Raw genomic sequence first — 18,779 nt, forward strand, 5'->3', positions numbered from 1 at the left:
AAAGTGCTGTGTATGAGCTTGCCTTCAAAAGGATATTTTAAAGATAATTGAGTAGCCTCTAAGTTGTGCTCAGCAGCACTTGGCATGAGGTGTGGATGCAGGGGCAAGGACTGGGGGTTTTTTGGCTTGTGCTCATGGCTGTGTCTGTGTAACAGATCAGGCTGCTTGTGTTTGGAGTCACATGTTTCATCACTTGTTTTCTTCATTTTGAGGCCTGGAGTCTTCCTGGCTGGGGTGGTTGGTAAGGCTGCTTGGAATCCTTGGAAGAAAATATAATTATACTATTTGCCTTTTGCAAACTTAATTAAAACTACTGTCTGGGCTGGAAGGCCAGATTGGTCTGCAGCTTGGGCAGCAAAGCTGACAGTTGCTGTAGAAACAATGTTAACAGCTGTGATAGTTGAGCTTTGAATTTTAGGAAAGAGAAGTGTTGCTTGAAACATAAATGCAGCAGAAAAACATCTAAACTGCTAATTGTCAGTACCAGTGCAGCTAAACATTAGTGTTGGCAGGAGCTGCTTTTCTTCCCTCTAGTTTTACCATTATCAGCTGTTCATGAGTTTGGTTTCTTTTACACTCCTCCCCCTCACCAAATGTATGTTAAAGTTATTGATTATGTTCTGTACAAACATATACTTACTGTATACAAGATAATGTTTTAGCATAACAATATTAAAATCTACCATACGATTTTTCACACTGCTTAAAGTTGCCTAGGACCTTATACCTGAAATGAGGATCTGCGATTCCAGAATAAACTTAAATTTGCTTTTGTTATAAGCTATGTCAGTAATTGGTGAGTTCCTGAGATGGCTCTGCCAGTTTGCTAATGCATTTTGCCTGTTCTCTCCTTACCGGTGTTCTTAAAGGTCATGTAGTACAGCAGGAGATAGCAAGTTTTTTTTTGCCAGAAAGGAGGTTATTTTGCTGGAACTCTGTTAAGCCACCTGTGAGGTTTGTTTTGACAAGTCTGGTATCTGTGAAGTGCAGTATTTACCAGTACATCATTAAATGGCAATAGGTAATTGAAAAGCTCAGCATTTTCTGTTTTCAGATTCTGCAAAGATAGATGAATTTTATCAATAGAAAGGCCTAGTTTTCTTCTAAAATGGAATGAAGCAACTGTAAATCTGGAGTTTTGGAACAAGACAGCCATGTTTCTTCTTTTGCATCTTCTAGATCATTGTTTCTTATCTCCTTCAAATTGGAAGCTGTACTATGCCTTTAGAGCACTACAGCAGGATCTGTGAGAGGATGGTTTGGGTGACATCTATTTTGTATGTTCCATTTGTGTGTTATACTTGCACAGATGTAAGACCAGGTGTATGCTTTGTTTCCCCTGCTGCCAAAAGCAGCATTTGTTTTGGAGTCTTCAGACTGCCCTGTGGGGCACGTGTCCTTGAGAAAATAAGACTTGTCTTCAAGGAAAGGGTGACTGATTTGTTTGGCTGAGGATAGACGGCACTTAAGGAGAAGATGTAGTGTATCAGCCCTGACGCTGCGTGTGAAGTATGATTCATCTTGTGGTGTTGCTTTAGCTTTATTTTGCAGCTTCCTAGGTACTCAGCATCTGTTTTGGTTACTCCAGCAAAGGAAAGGGCTTCAGCTTCAGTCAGTGCTGCCCTTTCTGTTGTTTTGGTGATGTGTGATCTGTGTAACGTCATTTTTCATTGAATCTCCAGACAGCACAAAGGCCAGTGGAAAAAGAGTTGTAGGAGATGTGGCATACGATACAGCAAAAGAAAAAGCTTCCTACATCACCCCAGTTCCTGGAGGCGTTGGGCCTATGACTGTGGCCATGTTAATGCAGGTATGTGGGCAGAGAGAGAGACATCTCTCAGCCCATCTCCTCTGTATTTGCCTTTGGGGTATGTTGCTACTGATCGTCAGCACACTACCAAAAGCAGTTGGTGCTTCTTTCTTGCTCTTATATGGGTCTAGTTAGGATTTGCAGACTGAGGAAGAAGGTGGCCTCAAAAGAAATGTTAGGACAGAAGAACAATTTAAAAAAAGAAAAAAAAATTATATATTTAACTGTGGCCTATCAAAACAGCGAGAAATTAGCTTGTCTTACAAAGCTCTGGGTATAATTCTAAAACTGTTTGCACGATGATGGGATAAAGAGAAGCAGAGTAACAGTATAGAACAGCTGCTTTGTTGTTTCCTTTTTTTAAAGGAAGCTGCAATAGAAGGTATTATAAATATATAAAAATAATATCTTCACTGGACTATATCTATACAAATATAGACAGATAAATATCTATCTGTATTTTAAGAAAATTCCAAGCAAATTCTCATTCTGGATTGTTAGCATTGTTTTTAATCAAAGCACTTTGTTATTAATCCCAAATTGAGATAGAGGGGCAGGGAAAGCCTTTTGAGTCTCTGTTAACCAACAAGGTCCATGCAGTGGTTGTTGTTATAACGCATTCTCATTCTCAATTTAGAGTACAGTGGAGAGTGCGCAACGTTTTCTGGAGAAGTTCCAGCCTGGAAAATGGAACATCCAATATAACCAGCTTACCCTGAAGATGCCTGTTCCAAGGTAATGCCTTCAATGAAGCTACTGGCAGTGTTCATGCAGTGTAGTACTCACTTCTGTTCCCAAGTTTTATATAACATAGAGCACAACTTTGTAGATTGTAGCTAGGGTTACGTTTGGAGAGATCTAATGAGAAAGCAATGTGAGATCTTCCCAAGGAGAAGGAGAGCTAACCTTCAGTGGTGCTGTGACCTATATTGAAATATAGGCTTGGGTTATTATAATATTAGGGCATAAACGTGGTTTTCCATAAATACTTTGGGTGAGCCTAGGTAGTTGCTGATTCAGTAAGTAGAAAGACGCTTATATTTTGGGAAATTTTTCTATGTGACTTGGCAAAAACTTAGCACCTTAAAGTACAAGTTCTTGATGTAGAGTCCAGAAGGAGCAGTTGAAAATAGCAAGAATACCATAATGGAGCCCTACCCAGTATCTATAGAAAGACATAAGGTGTTTTTTGTTTGTATTATGTTTCATTTTATTGTTATCCTCTGAAGATGTGTGTATTCTAATATAGCCAATATTGGTAGAATTGATTCATTTAACTAAAAAACATTGAAGCTTCCCTTTTAAAACATAGATCAGATGCTTTTGAGTCATGCTGCCAGAAACGGAATTTGTGAGAAGTCTGTGGTATTTATAAACTGATCTTGCTCTTTCCTTCAGTGATATTGAAATATCGCGATCTTGCATACCCAAGCCCATTGATCAAGTTGCAAAAGAAGTTGGCCTTCTCCCTGATGAGATGGAACTCTATGGCCAAACTAAAGCCAAGGTTCAACTGTCAGCTCTGAAACGGCTGAAGAACCAGCCAGATGGCAAATACGTTGTTGTTACTGGGTAGGTACTTCCTTAGCTGAAGAGGCATCACTTACGTGGTGTCAAGATGAAAAGAAATTTTGTTAGCCTGGCCTGTCATTGTATTGTCTTTTGGTAAGTTGACTGTATGGAGTGTTTTGGGTTTTAGCAAATCACACTGTGACAATCTAGTGGTTTGAGAACTAGAATTACCTCTTTTAGCAAATAGTGGGAATGCAGTTTAACATTTTTCTCTTGGAGGTGCACTGTTTTGCTCTGCAGGTCAGGTTAATGAAGGGCAGACTGGATCACAGAGTTCTCCTAGTCTAGCAGCTTGCCTTCAACAGTAACCTGCAAGATGCTTCTGAGGAAGGTCTTGGGCAGCTGTGTGGTAACTTGCCAATCTTATTCCTGTTGTCAGTTGCTGAAGATTAGCTAAAGTGTGAAACAATCCAGAATTTGATTGGCATTAGCTACAGTCACTGGGTACCTGTTTTATCCCTCTAAGTGCTCAACTACTACAAGGGTTTCATTGTGTCCGTTGTGCTTTGTCACTGCAGGATAACTCCCACACCACTTGGAGAGGGGAAAAGCACCACCACCATAGGTCTTGTTCAAGCCTTAGGAGCACACCTTCATCAGAACGTCTTTGCCTGTGTTCGACAGCCCTCTCAAGGGCCAACCTTTGGTATAAAGGGTATGTGCTGTTCTGTTGATTTCAGGTGGTCTAAATGGGGAAAGGTGGCATTTGAAGATTTTTATTCTGCTACATCGTAGTTTTACATAATTCCCAGTTAAGATCTCATTTCTTTCTTAAAGAAAAACCTTGAGTAAGTTTTTCACTGTTGTTCTCAAGTGCTGTGCTGGGATATTAGCTAAGCTGCTCAACAGTAGCTGCCTTCTTAGAGTCATTAAACAAATACATGCATTATCATTCTGAGCTAGGGAGACCTTTATTTACATGATTTGTCTGTTTCTCTGTAGGTGGAGCTGCAGGTGGTGGCTATTCTCAAGTTATTCCCATGGAAGAGGTAATTTTTGTACAAAACCTCATTGCACGTATAGCTTACAGACCTTGAAGAGACACTGCAGTCAGATAACGTAGGAAATCTTTTTTGTTTATGGGCCAGTGTATCAGAATGAGCGTTTGATTTCAGCAAAGCTTTTTTTTAGAAAACTCATTTCTTTGGTTGTTTGAGAAGGGCATTTGCATGGTCAAAGAATTTTACAGAACTGAGAATTCCCAGTTCCTCTGTTCCCTCCCCTCTTCTACTTCTGAATTGCTGCGTACCCTTCAGCAAAATACATGCAGTGCCTCTTTTTCCCAGTGCTGAAATTAAGATTATAATGACCTAATACATTTTGGAAGCATGTTAAATAGTTCTGTCAGCAACAGTGGTCACTGACTCCTTCTGTAAGCTATTTTGGTGTACTTGTGTTTTAGATTACTAACATGAAATGGGAAAAGGGAAAATGGGAATCAATAATGCCAAGACCTCAGCCTGTGGGTGACTGGCACTGCAGTGTATTTCTGATGTGACTTGGCAACGAGTAAAATCCTGTGTCTGGGGGCAGGGAACTGAAAGGCACGTGTAGCACGTGCTCTCGTGCTTCCTCCAACTCTCTTGTAATTGCATGTAGAATCTTACTTTTGTGCACTACAGATTGAAACAGGGTAATTTGAGGAGGAAAAGCAGAAAAGATCAAAAGGGCTGTTTGTTCCAATTGATGCAGCAAGTCCATAAAAGATTTTTTATTTTTTTTAATGTTAAGGAGGCAGAAGATTGACTTATTCAGGTGCCATGTGTGAATGATAGATGTGACAGGAAAAATAATCTCCTGTATGGGAGCGTTAATAAGATGAGCTAAAAGACTTCAGTGCATGTAGCAGTGGGAAGCAGCCCCAGTCTTGAAACAAACTGGTTGAAAGGACTTAAAGTATGGCCCACATGGTAGAAAAACACACTGTAGTCTTTTCTGAGTGTTTTAATTTATCAATGCATGTCTCATAAAATGTAAGTACCTGGAGTCAGTAGACGTAGTAATGACCTTGATACATCATTGGATGTTTCTGTATGCAGCTTTCATCCCAGGAAATGATTAGCAAGCAAATAACTTTTAAATGAGGACTGAGGTGGTAATAATTGCTGCTTGTTGCATATAAGTAGAATGAGAACAATTAGCATTTCCTTATTAGGATCTGTAATCACTGTGTGACTAGCTCCAGTCTGTTTTTTGCTGTTTGGTTTATAAGACCACAGCAGCAAGGCTCCAGCAAAGTGGTATCATAAAGGCTTCTGTCATATCACTTTTTCTAATGTCCTTTTTTCATCTTCCTCCTGTGCTGCACTGCTACAGAGGAAATGGATTGTTTTAACGACATTCTTCCCTTCCCTGCCCTAACACAAGTTCATCAAGTAAGCTATATATCCAAAATCTTTTGTCAGTATAGCTACAGTGCAGCAAGAAAACTCACATAGACAAGCCCACTCAAATTATCGTTTAATGAGATAGAACCGAGAAAACTACTAGCGTTGTCACTGTGTAGTACGTGGTCTACAAGTCCTGCCTACGATACTGTGTGTGAGTGGTTAGCTTATGCAGAGCTCTGTGCAGTCACAGCTCTACTGATAGCACCACATAAGGTTGCTAGTTTGAATTTAGTTCAGATACCTCTGTGGGAGCAGCCAGAACTTCAGCTAATGTGCGAAACGTTGTGCAAATAATGTGAGTGGGTCAGAAGGAAGGTGAAAGAAGGAGTAATGCAGATGCGCCGTACCATGCTGTTCTCAGGTATCAAGGAGCCTGGCAGAACTGTTCTCATGCAAAAATCTGATTTGGAAGCTTTGTTCTGGAAGTTTGTAAAATGACATAAATGTGGGGGAGGCATTTTTCTGTTTCAGAGAAATTCTTTCCTCTCTTCCACATACTGCTCTGAGCAATCTCTTCCCCCTCCACCCTCACCCACTTTAACATTGCTATTAATATGTCTCTTTCCATCTGTCTACAATGTATTGAAATATATGAAAATTGCAGCAGGATGAGGTAACCGATATGTTTTATGTCCTCTAGTTTAACCTTCACCTCACTGGCGACATCCATGCTATTACTGCAGCAAACAACCTGGTTGCTGCTGCTGTGGATGCACGAATGTTCCATGAGCTAACTCAGAATGATCAGGTAGGATCCTTCTTACCCTGCCCAACCCACTCTGGCCAAGGTGCTGTGGGTATGCCAGCAGTACTAACTACGTGTTTTGTTCTTCAAGGCTCTCTATAACCGTTTGGTGCCTTCTGTCAATGGTGTTAGGAAGTTCTCAGAGATTCAAATCCGAAGGCTACAGGTAAGTTCACTGGTTCCACATTGGTTTCTGATTCTGTTCCACTTACTCCTCCTTTATGTATGCAGAGCTAGGTAACAAAACTACTCATGTTGCACTGTGGGTCATAGAATCACCTAGGTTGGAAAAGACCTTCAAGATCGTGAAGTCCAACCAACTTACCACGTCCAATCATTAAACCACATCTCTTGGTGCCATGTCCAGACATCTCTTAAATACCTCAAGGGATGGGGACTCCATCACTTCCCTGGACAACCCATTCCAGTGCTTAACTACCCTCTCCAAAAATAAATTCTTCCTAATATCCGGTATAAACCTCTCCTGGCACAACTTGAGACCATTTCTGTGTGTCCTATCGCTTGTCAGTGGAGATAAGAGGCTGAGTAGGCCAACCAGCTAATGATTAGATCATTCTACTAGCATTTGTTTTTTACACAAAGTGTACAAAAGTGTTGCAGTCTGTCTTACAGCACACATAACAATGAGTTGAAGCTCCAAGGGGAAGAATCATTGATGTAAATCTATTATATGCTGTGTGAGTAATGCAGTGGGAGGAGACAAATGGATTAGTGCCCTTTATTAATAGTGTCAATTTAGTGCCCTTAATGTAGTTTAAGAGAAGACAAGAACCAATCTTTGTCACAGCCAGCTAAAGCTAAAGATGAATAATTTGTATGTGACAGCTATATAGATAATGCAGCACAAAAAAGACAACTTTCAGAATTCAGCAAAAAGAGAAGGTAGTGAATTTTTTTGTCCTAGCCAGATTCAGCAAACAGAAGAGAAGGGGAAAAAAATGCCTGTCCCCTATGTCCTTTACTTCTCTTCTCCCTGAGAAAAAAAAATCTCAGTTAAATAAGAACACCTGTCATTGAGTCGCAGACCCTGTGGAGATCACAACTCCTCCAGTCCACAGAACTGAACTTCCAAAGTGTGTCCCTGGCCTCTTCAAAAATTAGGATTAACAGGGAAATAGTTTTTCCATTGCACTTGGACCTTCTGGCTACAAAGACAGGCTGGGCTCTGCTGAGCTTATTCCGAGTGCAAACCTGATTGAGCGTGAATACAATCAGTTGCCCATAGGGAGGTCAGGACCAATAGACTACTTAGGAAGCTAAAACTCTAATTTATTAATTGGCTATAATGTCTCAACCGTCAGAGAATGTGCGGTTTACTTCCACTGCCAGGCAAAGCAGCATTGTCATATTACTTGGTGTTGTTGATGGACTGTAAGAGAACTCTACCTTAAGCACTCCTCTGGTTATTAAATGCTGAGATGTAAAGGGATGCTAATACTCCAGAAAGCAGATCTTTTTGATGATATGGTGGGGTTTGTTGTTTTTTGTTTGTTTGTTTTTAATGCTGTGCTTGAAGACGGAGGGAACAGACTTTCTTTTTCCCTGCTGTTCTCCCGGAGAAAATAGGACTTAGCTGTCTAGTTAATTTAAAAAAAAAAAAAAAAAAAGCTTGCCTTGCCTATTCGTAAATCAGCTCAATCCTTTTCCTCATTTCTAAGCTTGCACTTATATCGGGCTTCTTGAGATAATTCTTCTCTCAATTAAGCAACTTGGCACACTGCCCATCCTCCCAGTATGTTCAAGATCAGCTTTCTGGGATGCTGACAGCCTTGTGACTGAATTGTTTAATTCCTCCTTTGTGCTGCTTAACCAGCATGCTGAAAGCAGTGTCTTTAAATACGTATGGCTGTGTGCAGTGACCCTAGGCAAACTAATGAGAAATGGCTGTATGCATGTGAGACTAATGGTTAGAACGAGGCGTGTTAGAAACTGCAGAGCTTTCTTTCTTAATGATTTCCGTAGATGCCTTACACAAAACTTAGTGACAACCTGCCCTGATGAGCTCTATTTTCTGCATTGCCCTTTACAAGTTAGCAAGCAGCAAGCTCTGCTTCCAGGTACATGCTGATGCGGATCACTTTGTGTTGTGGGTCTTCGGAAAAGGGACACCAATAGGGCATCTCCTCCTTATTTCTGAATATGCATGTGCTGCTGGCAAAGGCTGATTGCTCTAGTGAAAGGTTCATTTCTCTGAATCTTCTCATTATAGTTTTTTTTTTTCTCTTATTTGTTCTTTCCTTCCATAGAAATTGGGCATTAACAAAACTGATCCTATGGCTTTGACAAAGGAAGAAGTGAACATGTTTGTGAGATTGGACATTGACCCGGCCACCATAACATGGCAAAGAGGTACAAGAGCCATTAAATGAAAGAGTTATTAAAAAAACAAACCATCTCAAAAGAGAGGTTTGCAAGTGTAGCTGGAACTGTGTTTCCTGGGAAAATGGGAAGGACAGCAGGGCTCTGAGTGTTTGGTGGGATAGGTGCGTGCAGCTGGGATCCCATTCCTACAGGGGCTGACACAGGGGCTTGAATCCTAATCTTTGTGAATTCAGAGCAGACCTCACTAATTGGTGCAAGTTAGTGCTTGTGCTTTTGTTGGTCACTGAGAGTTTTGAGTTTAGCAACTCTAGCCAACAGTCAGGTAAAAAACCTGACTATCTGAGAAAGCATTGTGAGCAAGGAGAGGGTACTGTTCTGGAATTAAACTCAATTTTAATCTGCCCACTTGCTCTGTTGGGAAATGACAGAAAATAAATGCCAGATTTTTAAAAGGTTTTTAAAGATACCTAAAGTAAGATCAGTCTCTGGTCTGGCTGTATTAGTATTTCACTAACAAAAGGAATTTCAGATAAGGAAAAATTTTATTTAGATCCCATGAGGATTGCTTTTTCTTCTTTTTATGAAAATACAAAGTGAAATGTATTCTCCAAAATTTGCTTCATAACCTATAATGGAGCTAAATTAGCCTGCCTCATGGGAAATATTTTATAAAATACTTAGAATTTTTCAGGCAGCTAGTAAGAAACAGCAAGTTTAAGCTGGTATTTGATAGTTTGTGTTCCAAAGATAATTTGAGCTAGTGGGGCTCTGTGGAACTGTTCTCATTAAATGGTGGATTCTGACCATTTTGTCCTTAAATTTATAAAATGATAATTTTATTTCCTTTTGGCTGTAATAACTTTCTGATTTCATTTTAACTAATGATGAAAAAGCCATGAAAATTTGAAAAAGCAATTGGACTTATGCTAGCAGCTCTGCTTTTCAGAGAGGCTTTGGACTTGTGGTTAATGCACACACAGGTAGGTAGACTCCCTCTGAACACAATGCAGAATCTGCATGTGATTGTGATCATCTTAACATCATTGCAGTTCCATTTCAGAGAAGAATCGTGTTGATGAGTTCCTGCCATTCAGTAGGAGAAGATGGTTTTCCAAACTGCCATCCTCTCTTCATGCTGATCTATTACAAACCAGAACTGTGACTTATGGCTTGCAGTGTGACTTCTCATCTTTCTCTTTGCATCCTCACAGTACTGGATACAAATGACAGGTTCCTCAGGAAAATCACTATTGGACAGTCTCCAACAGAAAAAGGCTTTTCACGAACGGTAATTATTCTCCTTTCTTGTGTCTTTTAAAAAGTACTTTGAAAAATACAATCCCAAAGCAAGTTTCTGTAACTCCAGATGTTTCTTTTCTTTTTTTTTTTTTTTTTACTGGTATTTTGTTAAAGAGAAAATAAAACTATACTTTGTATTGGTAGTGAACTGCTACCATTGAAGTGCTTGGTTGAAGGGACTTTTTGCTGTCTGTTCCCATCAGCCCTTCCCTGAACGTTGGCTTAGTTGGCTTATGACTGTGGCACAGTAACAGTGGTACACAAATGCTCCCTGCAAATATGATGCCTGGCGATTGCTAATCTTAGCCACTGCACATGCTTTGATTGGGATGCGTCTGTCCAAAACCCAACACAGTATCCAAGCTTGTTGTCTGGATTCATTGTATAATCAACGTAGAAAAATGGTCAATTGGAACTGATTTCTCTCATCCTTTAATAACTGTCAAATTAATAGTTTAAATGGGTTGTGCCCAGAAAACCCTTTTTCTATTTACTTGAAAAGGTCTCTAGAGCACCTAGCTTCAACAGAGGTATCTGTGTTATGTCAGATGAATATGAATTCTACCCTTCATTTCTTACAGAATCAGTTAGGTTTTTGTTGTTGTTGGGCTTGGTTTTTTTCCTTGTCATGTGCTGTACTGTTTAGTGATGGCTAGATGAGTTAGTAAGCTCAGTCTTCTAAAATATATTCTGTAAGTGTTCTTACATGAATCACTAGTTTATGTGCCAGGAGAGAGTCATATAATAGCAGTGGAATAAGTAGTTTTTACTTTATTTTCCACGAAAAAAAAAGGTTTAAATTTGTCAATTTAAATAATTATATGATTTAAGTATGTTTTGAAAGTAATACTTAAAATTATTTATATTTGTATTTATTTTTTATTATAATGGAGATGACTAGCCTTTTTTCGGCTGGGATATCTTGATGAATTCACATTCTTTATTTATCTCTTGCAGGCTCAGTTTGACATCACAGTGAGCAGTGAAATCATGGCAGTTCTAGCACTCTCTGATAGCTTGGATGACATGAAAAGGCGACTGGGCAGAATGGTAGTAGCTTCCAGCAAGAGAGGAGAACCAGTTACAACAGATGACCTTGTAAGAGAGTCACAGTCCTTAAATGCTAACTATCTCTTAGCACTTCTGAAAGTCCTTGTATTGAAAAGCAGAATGATGATTCTGTGCAGGAAAGACTTCAGAATACTGAAAATTAAAATGAAATCTTGGCCTCTGGAGTTACTGAAGTGTTTTTTGTTTTTTGTTTTTATGTGTGTGTGTTTTGTTTTGTTTTTGTTTGTTTTTTTTTTTTTATTTCAGTGTGGCTAGCTCCTAACTCAGAGACTGTGTGAACACATGTTCTGGGCAGGGACAAGGGGTTCTCTGTGATGTACTGCATGTCAAATTGAAGCTAGCACCATAGGAATTACGGGGGGAATACATGGTGGCTTCTAGATAAAAAGCATATTTAGAAATAGGAAGAATTCAAAATGCATCCTGCTGGCCATCCTGTTTCTCAGACTCCCTGGAGCGAGGAAAACATTAAGCAGGATCAAAGCCTGGTGCAAATTTAATTACAGATGATGAAATATCTTGTGCTGGGAGACTGTGAATGCTATAAAAGCTGACCTTGTTGCAAATAAGTGCAAGGTCTCCATAAGGCAGCCTTTGGTGAGGTGCGCAAATCCCTTATTTCCACTGAACAAAATGCTGAATATAATAGCACTGGTGATGTCTGTTACCAGTATGTAAAACAGTCGCAAGGTGCAATACTGTCTTGCAACTGTCCATACAATAATTATTAGCACAGTTCTTGGTGTTTTTATGGAGTCTGTCAACTGGAACTCTCCCAGACAGTGCTTCAGCATGGTTCAGGGATTAGCCTGTGCCCCAGACGCTTTTTTCCAGTAAGTGTTTTGGAGATGGCAACCCTGTCTGGAAAAGGAGAGGGGAATTGAGCTCTGTATGTGAACTGTGCCCTGCAACTTGGCCTCAAGACAGAGAACAGGTTCAGGACTGTTGCACTAGTCAGCAGAGACGTGATACTGGGCTTACTGCTGTCCTGTATAGTAGATTTTTTTTCACAACCTCAATTTTGATGACTCAAAAAGAGCTCTGCAAATTAGCATGGTGCAGTGTTAATGTTTGTCTTGCATTTGTTGAATAAACTTTTCCAGTGTGACAGAGGAATCCACAGGTTGGGTATCCTGGTCTCTGTTTCCAGCAAAGGTGGAACACAGCACTAAGGCTTAGCCAGCTCTTGCTGTCTCTGATTTGGGGAGATATTTTTGCTTGGTTGAGTGATATTATTTTTTTTATTTCTGCATTCATCCCATAAATCTGGGAAGTAGTAGATTAGCAGTGTCTCCTGACTCTGGCCCTGCGGGAAAAGGGTTGGTCTGGGAAGTATTTATCTCGAAGTATCTTGATGTGAGACGTTTGTTGGGCACAGGGAAGGGCACGTGCCAAAGTTCTATAGGCAGCTTTGAGATTTTATTTCCTGTTGCTAACGTGTTGCCAAGTTTTAACGTTAAATACCTGAGTTAACCCCTGTTCTTCAAAACAAAAGTTCCTTTTGCTGCCAATCAATGGAGGCAGATGGAACTTGGGCAGGGAGTTGCTTTGTAGGTTTTATGTGGAGTCTAGGTGATAGAAGTCTTTTCATCTCAAGATATTTTTTTTTGTTTTGAACCTAATTAATTTTGTCACAACTGTGGAGTGGAGGATGGTATCAATGTGTCAAACGGATTCTCAGGTTTAACACGTTTGTGCAGGTGGTGGCCATTGGCTTGCATGGTTAGGAGTGTGTTACATGCTCCTAGTGCAGTCAGAAACATGGTGATTGCAGAGACCAGACTGGCACAATAAGATGTCCACATCCTTCTGCTGTAGACCAAAGTCATGGGTGCATTACCAGGAAGCTCAAAGGAACTGGGAAGAAACATGAAATCAAAAACTGACTACAGGTTTTTAGAGATAGAGATGTGTTGAAGTGCTGCTGACTGACACAGGCCTGAAATGTCGTCATGGAAATCTTGCTCAGTAGCTTTCATTATTCTGGAGATGACTGAAGTTTAACGCTTATCCATTAAATGTTAACTAAGCTTTCATGTGGCAAGATTGAAATAATGAAACAAAGCAGTGCATGTTTAAAAAAAAAAATCATATAATTGAATGCTGCAATCCAACTGAAATTAAAAGGGAAGAAAAGGAAATAATGGTTTGAGGTTTTCGTAACTGCCCTAAACGTTTGGTTCAGTAGCCATGATAACAATTCTAGTTACTTTAGCAAATGCTGGGTGACAACCAGTTCAGTTTTCACTGGACTCTGTCAGTTACAAGGTTGACCAAACCATTATTTTTCCCTTCCTGGAACAGATGTGAATGAAGTCACAAGTGTTCACTTTACAGGAAGCAGAATTGCAGCAGGGCACACAGCTGCACCCCAGAAGGAACGTGGACTCTGCTGTTTGCCATTGGTTCATGATGCCAGCTTGATCTTTTTCACAAACACAGGGCTTCACTTTAGAAGTTAGCTCTGAGCAAGGGAGTTGGCCAGGATGTAGCAGCTAGTTAGGCACACATTCAGGCCATTATGTAGAGCCTAGTGGCTGAAGTTAGGGGGAAAAATATCTAAAATTATTCTACCTGTAAAACCCAAGAACGTTGACATGTATAACTTTTAAACTCACTGCATTTATGTACCGCAAAAGAAAGACAGTAATGCTACAGTTGAGGTGTTGGGATGAAGAATGCAGTGTGGTATTTTATCATGTATGAAAATTGTCTTGAAAAACTCTCCCCGCTTTGTTCTACTGAATGGGACACAATAAACCTTATGTATCTAAGGGTTACTATTGTTTACTAACCTGCTGAAACAGCAGTTGTTTTTTATGCCTTTACTACAGACTAAGTTGGACAAACAAGGTCACAACCAAAAGGCTGCACCCAGCAGAAATTTTTTTATAAGGATGTTAAAGGCATTATTCTGCCCTGTTCTGAGTAATGTTACTTACATCTGGAGCAACTGCTGGTTCTGCTCCTGAAAGCTCACCAGGATAAAAGCAGAGTCTTGAAACTGCCTAGGAACTGTCTCTTTGTCTCACTACATCTGGAAACTGATAGCTTTTTTTTTTTTTTTTTTTTTCCTTTTAGGGAGTGACTGGTGCTCTGGCTGTCTTGATGAAAGATGCTGTTAAACCAAATCTCATGCAGACACTAGAGGTGAGCCACAAGTGATTTGCTGTATGTGTGTTCACAAAAAAAAACTACTGGTTTAGTTCATTTATCACAGTCAGAATGGACTTACTCTGCTTACAGCTAGAGGTTTATCATGGTTTCTATCAAAGATTCAGGATTAGTGTCTTTATAAGTATGCCACTGGCATATGTGATGACACTGAAGAAATGCACTAAACTTTGCTGTATCTCTTTTGTTGACTCCAATGTCAGAAAATGTTTTGAAAATCTAGACAGCATGAGTGCAGGAGAATGGCAAAGAGTTGCTGGGATTTAGCCATCCTTTTCCTAAGTGGGTTAATATCTCCACTTCTGAAGATTATTATAATCTGTAATCTTTCTTTAGTAATGTTAATGAATGTTTGATCAAAGGGCTTTAAGATTTGTCTTCTAAGAATGAATTTCTTTAACTTCCGATACTGTAGTACTTAGCTCTTGAAATACCACAAATTTGCTAAATTTTACCCTCTGATTTTCTCTCTCTCTCTCCCTGTCATTCCCACATCCCACCCCCCATTTTCTAGGGCACACCAGTGTTTGTTCATGCTGGACCTTTTGCCAATATTGCACATGGAAATTCTTCAGTGTTGGCAGACAAAATAGCACTGAAGCTTGTGGGTAAAGAGGGCTTTGTTGGTAAGTGGATGGTATGTTGTTTTTGTTGTTGGTTTTGCAGGGAAGGATCTGCTTTTTATATCATGACTGTCTTTGTTGTTTGTTTTTTTTTGTCTTAGAAGAAGCTTCTGATTTCTATAATCAGAGCGCTGATTTCTCTACCCAGCAACCTTTCACGAACTTCCTCATTTTTTTTTCCTTTTGTTTTTTTCTCATGCTCTAGTTACGGAAGCAGGATTTGGTGCAGACATAGGCATGGAGAAATTCTTTAATATTAAGTGCCGTTACTCTGGTCTCCGGCCTAATGTGGTGGTGTTGGTTGCTACTGTCCGAGCTCTGAAAATGCATGGAGGAGGGCCTGCAGTAAGTACCAGACAAGGTTTCATTTAGACGTAAGAAGCTCTTACTTGTAGTTGTGCAGTCACTTAAAGCCCTGTAGGGTTTGATCTGCTTTTAATTATCTTGAGATCTGCAGTTGTAAAAGGAATCCATATGTCCCAGCTGCTTGTAAGCTGCTTCTTTGTAGTATGTTACAGATACATAGCTGCTTATTTTATTGTCCTAATTAAATATGCCAGGCCACTAGTGATATTATCACAGTCCTTAATTTGTTACATTATGAGTATAGCTTTCATTTTTTTTTCTTTTTTCTTAGGAAAAAAAATACTCTTGAAGTAGAGTGTTGTATCTTGATGCAGTTTTACAAGAATCAAGTACATATTGCTGTCATGAATAAAAATCTTATGGGGTACCCTCGTCTTTTTCTTCCCTAGGTCACTGCAGGGGTACCTTTACCAAAGGAGTACACAGAAGAGGTAACCTTCTTTAGCTGTTGTGACAGTTGACCACCTATTTGCAGTCATTACACAATATTGTCATGCAGTGCGTGCCTGGATAGCCAGTCTGTGTCAATTCTTTAGCTGCCAGGGAAATGCTTCCTCACACAAGCTATAATGTTCTTTTTTTTTTTTTAAAATGATGTTACTTTGGCTCTGCTCTTTCAAGCATTTATTGTACTTGACCTAGCCAGAGCCTTCTGTTTCTCCTGAGCTCCCACAATTGTCTATGTGCTCAATTTTTCATAGTAATGTCTGCTGAGTGTCCCCTGACCCTCTCAGTATTAAAGTAATTGCTTGGCTGAAATACTGTCTCTGAAAATATTCAGAGTGCTTGTCTAATTATTCTTCTTAGCAGCAGCAGTTTTTATTCCCCTTCTGCCCTTCCTTTGAAAGCAGAGAGGAAAGTGAACTAAAGTCTATGCTTCTATCCTCGTGCCTTGAAAGGTTGTGTGTACTTAGATAATTGGTCTGGCTCTCTTTATATGGCTTCAGCTTTTTAACTTCTAGAGCTTCTGTTGGGTTTATTTCTTAAAATGATAGGAAGGGATGAAATGTCTGGATTTCCATTAATAATCTCTGGTGCTGTGAAACAAATATGTGTAAACTGAAAGCTGTTACCACAAACTTCAAACAAATGTCGTGAAATTCACTGCTAATGATATTTAATAATTAAAGAGGAATGTGCCACAGAGAAAAATGAGACTTTACTGTGAGGAATTAATGAGCATAGGTATTGACTTAAGAATAACAAAAAGTGATAAAAAGTAATTTTTCCTACCTTGACTTGGCAGTTGAAACCAGCAATTTTTAGAAACAGTCAGTCCTTTTCTAGCATTCCATCTGAGATTGTGCACTAGTCCAGAGTGTTCAGAAAGCAGCTCTGAAAATGTGCCTTGGTGGTTTCATACCCTTTCTGACGCTTTCATCATGAGCTGTGGATGTAGTGGATTTGGAGCAAAAGTTTCACTGCCCTTCATAAAATGCACTTTCTGCTTGTATTCTTTACAGAATCTTCAGCTGTTGGCAAAAGGTTGTAGTAACCTAAGCAAACAAATCCAAAATGCTCGGTTGTTTGGTGTCCCAGTAGTAGTGGCTGTCAATGCTTTCAAGTAAGTAAGCTTGGGCCTGGAATTGATGCATGGGAATAAAATGGTGGTGCTTTATATGCTATGTGGAATGCAAACTCTCTTCTTTTCAGTATTGTCCAGGTTTTGTTTGCAGAAAATAACATTATGCGTTGCTTGAAAATGCTGAATAAATAGAGGAGCTCTGCTCAGTCATTTCACGTGCACTCACTAGTTAAATTTAGCTTAAGATCTTATGATAAGTGACTTACCTGCCATCATTTACACTATAACTGGCCAAATTACTGTGGACAAAAGGTACCTGTGATGATGTGGAATCAAAGTTCATAATAGATGGCGAAGTGCCCTTGCTGTAAACCCCACTGTGTTCAGTGGTCTGCTGCATAGAATAATTGTGCCATGCCGGGAAGCATTTAGGGCTTTGCACGTTGTACTGCAGAGGAAACAGTCTGTGTGGTCTTCCCTTATAAGAGCAGGAGGGCTTTGAACTGGTGTGTTAAGTCTCATACCAGTTGAAATGGAATAGCCAGCAAGAGGCTAGTTCATCTGAAGTGAATGTATCTGAATCTCTGATCTAGAGAAATTTTCTAGTTTGTTGTGTACATGCTGTAGCACACCTTTAGCATCTCTAAATCAGCAAGTACTGCTGTCTTTTTGAGTTTGCTTCTGAAGACAGGAGTTGCGTTGCTGATATAAGCAGAAAATCCAGAGCATGGCTGTCAGTTGTCTTGGCTTTCTGCATGTAGTTCAGGCCTACTTGTTGCTCTGTTTCTCTTTGGAGTAGTGGTGGATAACCCCTCAGTAAAAATGGCTCCCTGGTGGGTAGATGGATCCTGTGATTTCTTTAGACAGAGTTTGAGTCTTGTTGACAAGAATGAGAAATAGAACAAGCTATTCATTTACTGTGCATACATTCTGGTACAAATACACTGACTTTTCTCCTTACAGAACAGACACAAAAGCTGAACTGGCCCTTGTAGTACAACAGGCAAAGGAAGCAGGGGCGTTTGATGCTGTTGAGTGCACTCACTGGGCAGAGGGAGGTAAAGGAGCTGTTGCACTGGCCCAGGCTGTTCAGAGAGCATCACAGACACCCAGCAACTTCAGGTTCCTCTATAATGTGGAGGTAAGAGCTTGTACTATTACGGAGGGAGGTACTTTGTTTATAAGGTAGAGATTAGCTGGTTTCACTAGCTTAAATGGCTGAAAGTTACCTGAAAGTCTGCTCTGAGAAACTGAGAAGAAACTTGTTTTTAGAATACAACCTTTATTCCACCAGTCTCAAAGACACGGTTTGTCAGTTCTTGTTGTTTTGATTACTAAGTGAAATATAGTTTATTTCTGATGCTGAAAGATACTGCTGTGACCTGGCTAGAGATGACAAACGGGTTTCTAATGTGACGGCCACGTTTCAGGATAGGGGGATGTTTATTTCATGATCTAGGGCATGCATTCCTGTCAGATCATGGACTGGAACAAGTCTGAACACACTTGCTACCTTACTGGAGAGTTTTTGGGTGCACTTGGTGCTCAGGACGAGAATACAACAGGCTGTGGAACAGAATATGTCCATTTTGACCTTGTTTCTTTCTCTGCAAATAAGGTTTATGGAGTCACACTACACGTTGGGTGGAAGAGTGCGTGTAAATGTATTTCTAATGATTTTGTACTTAAGCAAATTTGGCAAATGACTTGGAGGTAATGAAGTCACTGTTATTTCCTAGGTTATGGCCTAAAATCTCCTTTAATAGCAAGCGCCTATTGAGGCACCTAATGAGGTACCTAACGAGGTACAGTTATGTCCTTGTGTCTATTTCAGCTTCTAAAACAGATGCTTTCAATTTTT

At 39.9% G+C, this 18,779-nt stretch overlaps 1 protein-coding gene across 1 annotated transcript in view; it reads left to right on the forward strand.

Moving 5' to 3' along the window:
- MTHFD1 (methylenetetrahydrofolate dehydrogenase, cyclohydrolase and formyltetrahydrofolate synthetase 1) overlaps positions 1-18,779 on the forward strand; it is a 40,320-nt gene that overhangs the window by 15,013 nt on the left and 6,528 nt on the right. The window contains exons 9-24 of the mRNA XM_082762027.1: positions 1,683-1,810; positions 2,448-2,545; positions 3,209-3,382; positions 3,901-4,037; positions 4,325-4,371; positions 6,413-6,520; positions 6,609-6,683; positions 8,785-8,887; positions 10,072-10,148; positions 11,117-11,257; positions 14,312-14,380; positions 14,919-15,030; positions 15,233-15,372; positions 15,783-15,824; positions 16,857-16,957; positions 17,882-18,059. Of these exons, the coding sequence (XP_082618153.1) occupies positions 1,683-1,810; positions 2,448-2,545; positions 3,209-3,382; positions 3,901-4,037; positions 4,325-4,371; positions 6,413-6,520; positions 6,609-6,683; positions 8,785-8,887; positions 10,072-10,148; positions 11,117-11,257; positions 14,312-14,380; positions 14,919-15,030; positions 15,233-15,372; positions 15,783-15,824; positions 16,857-16,957; positions 17,882-18,059 (1,730 nt within the window). The remainder of the gene's footprint in view (positions 1-1,682; positions 1,811-2,447; positions 2,546-3,208; positions 3,383-3,900; positions 4,038-4,324; positions 4,372-6,412; positions 6,521-6,608; positions 6,684-8,784; positions 8,888-10,071; positions 10,149-11,116; positions 11,258-14,311; positions 14,381-14,918; positions 15,031-15,232; positions 15,373-15,782; positions 15,825-16,856; positions 16,958-17,881; positions 18,060-18,779) is intronic.

This window comes from Aythya marila, assembly GCF_965140915.1.
Source record: "Aythya marila genome assembly, chromosome: 5".
In the NCBI taxonomy this organism is placed as follows: domain Eukaryota; kingdom Metazoa; phylum Chordata; class Aves; order Anseriformes; family Anatidae; genus Aythya; species Aythya marila.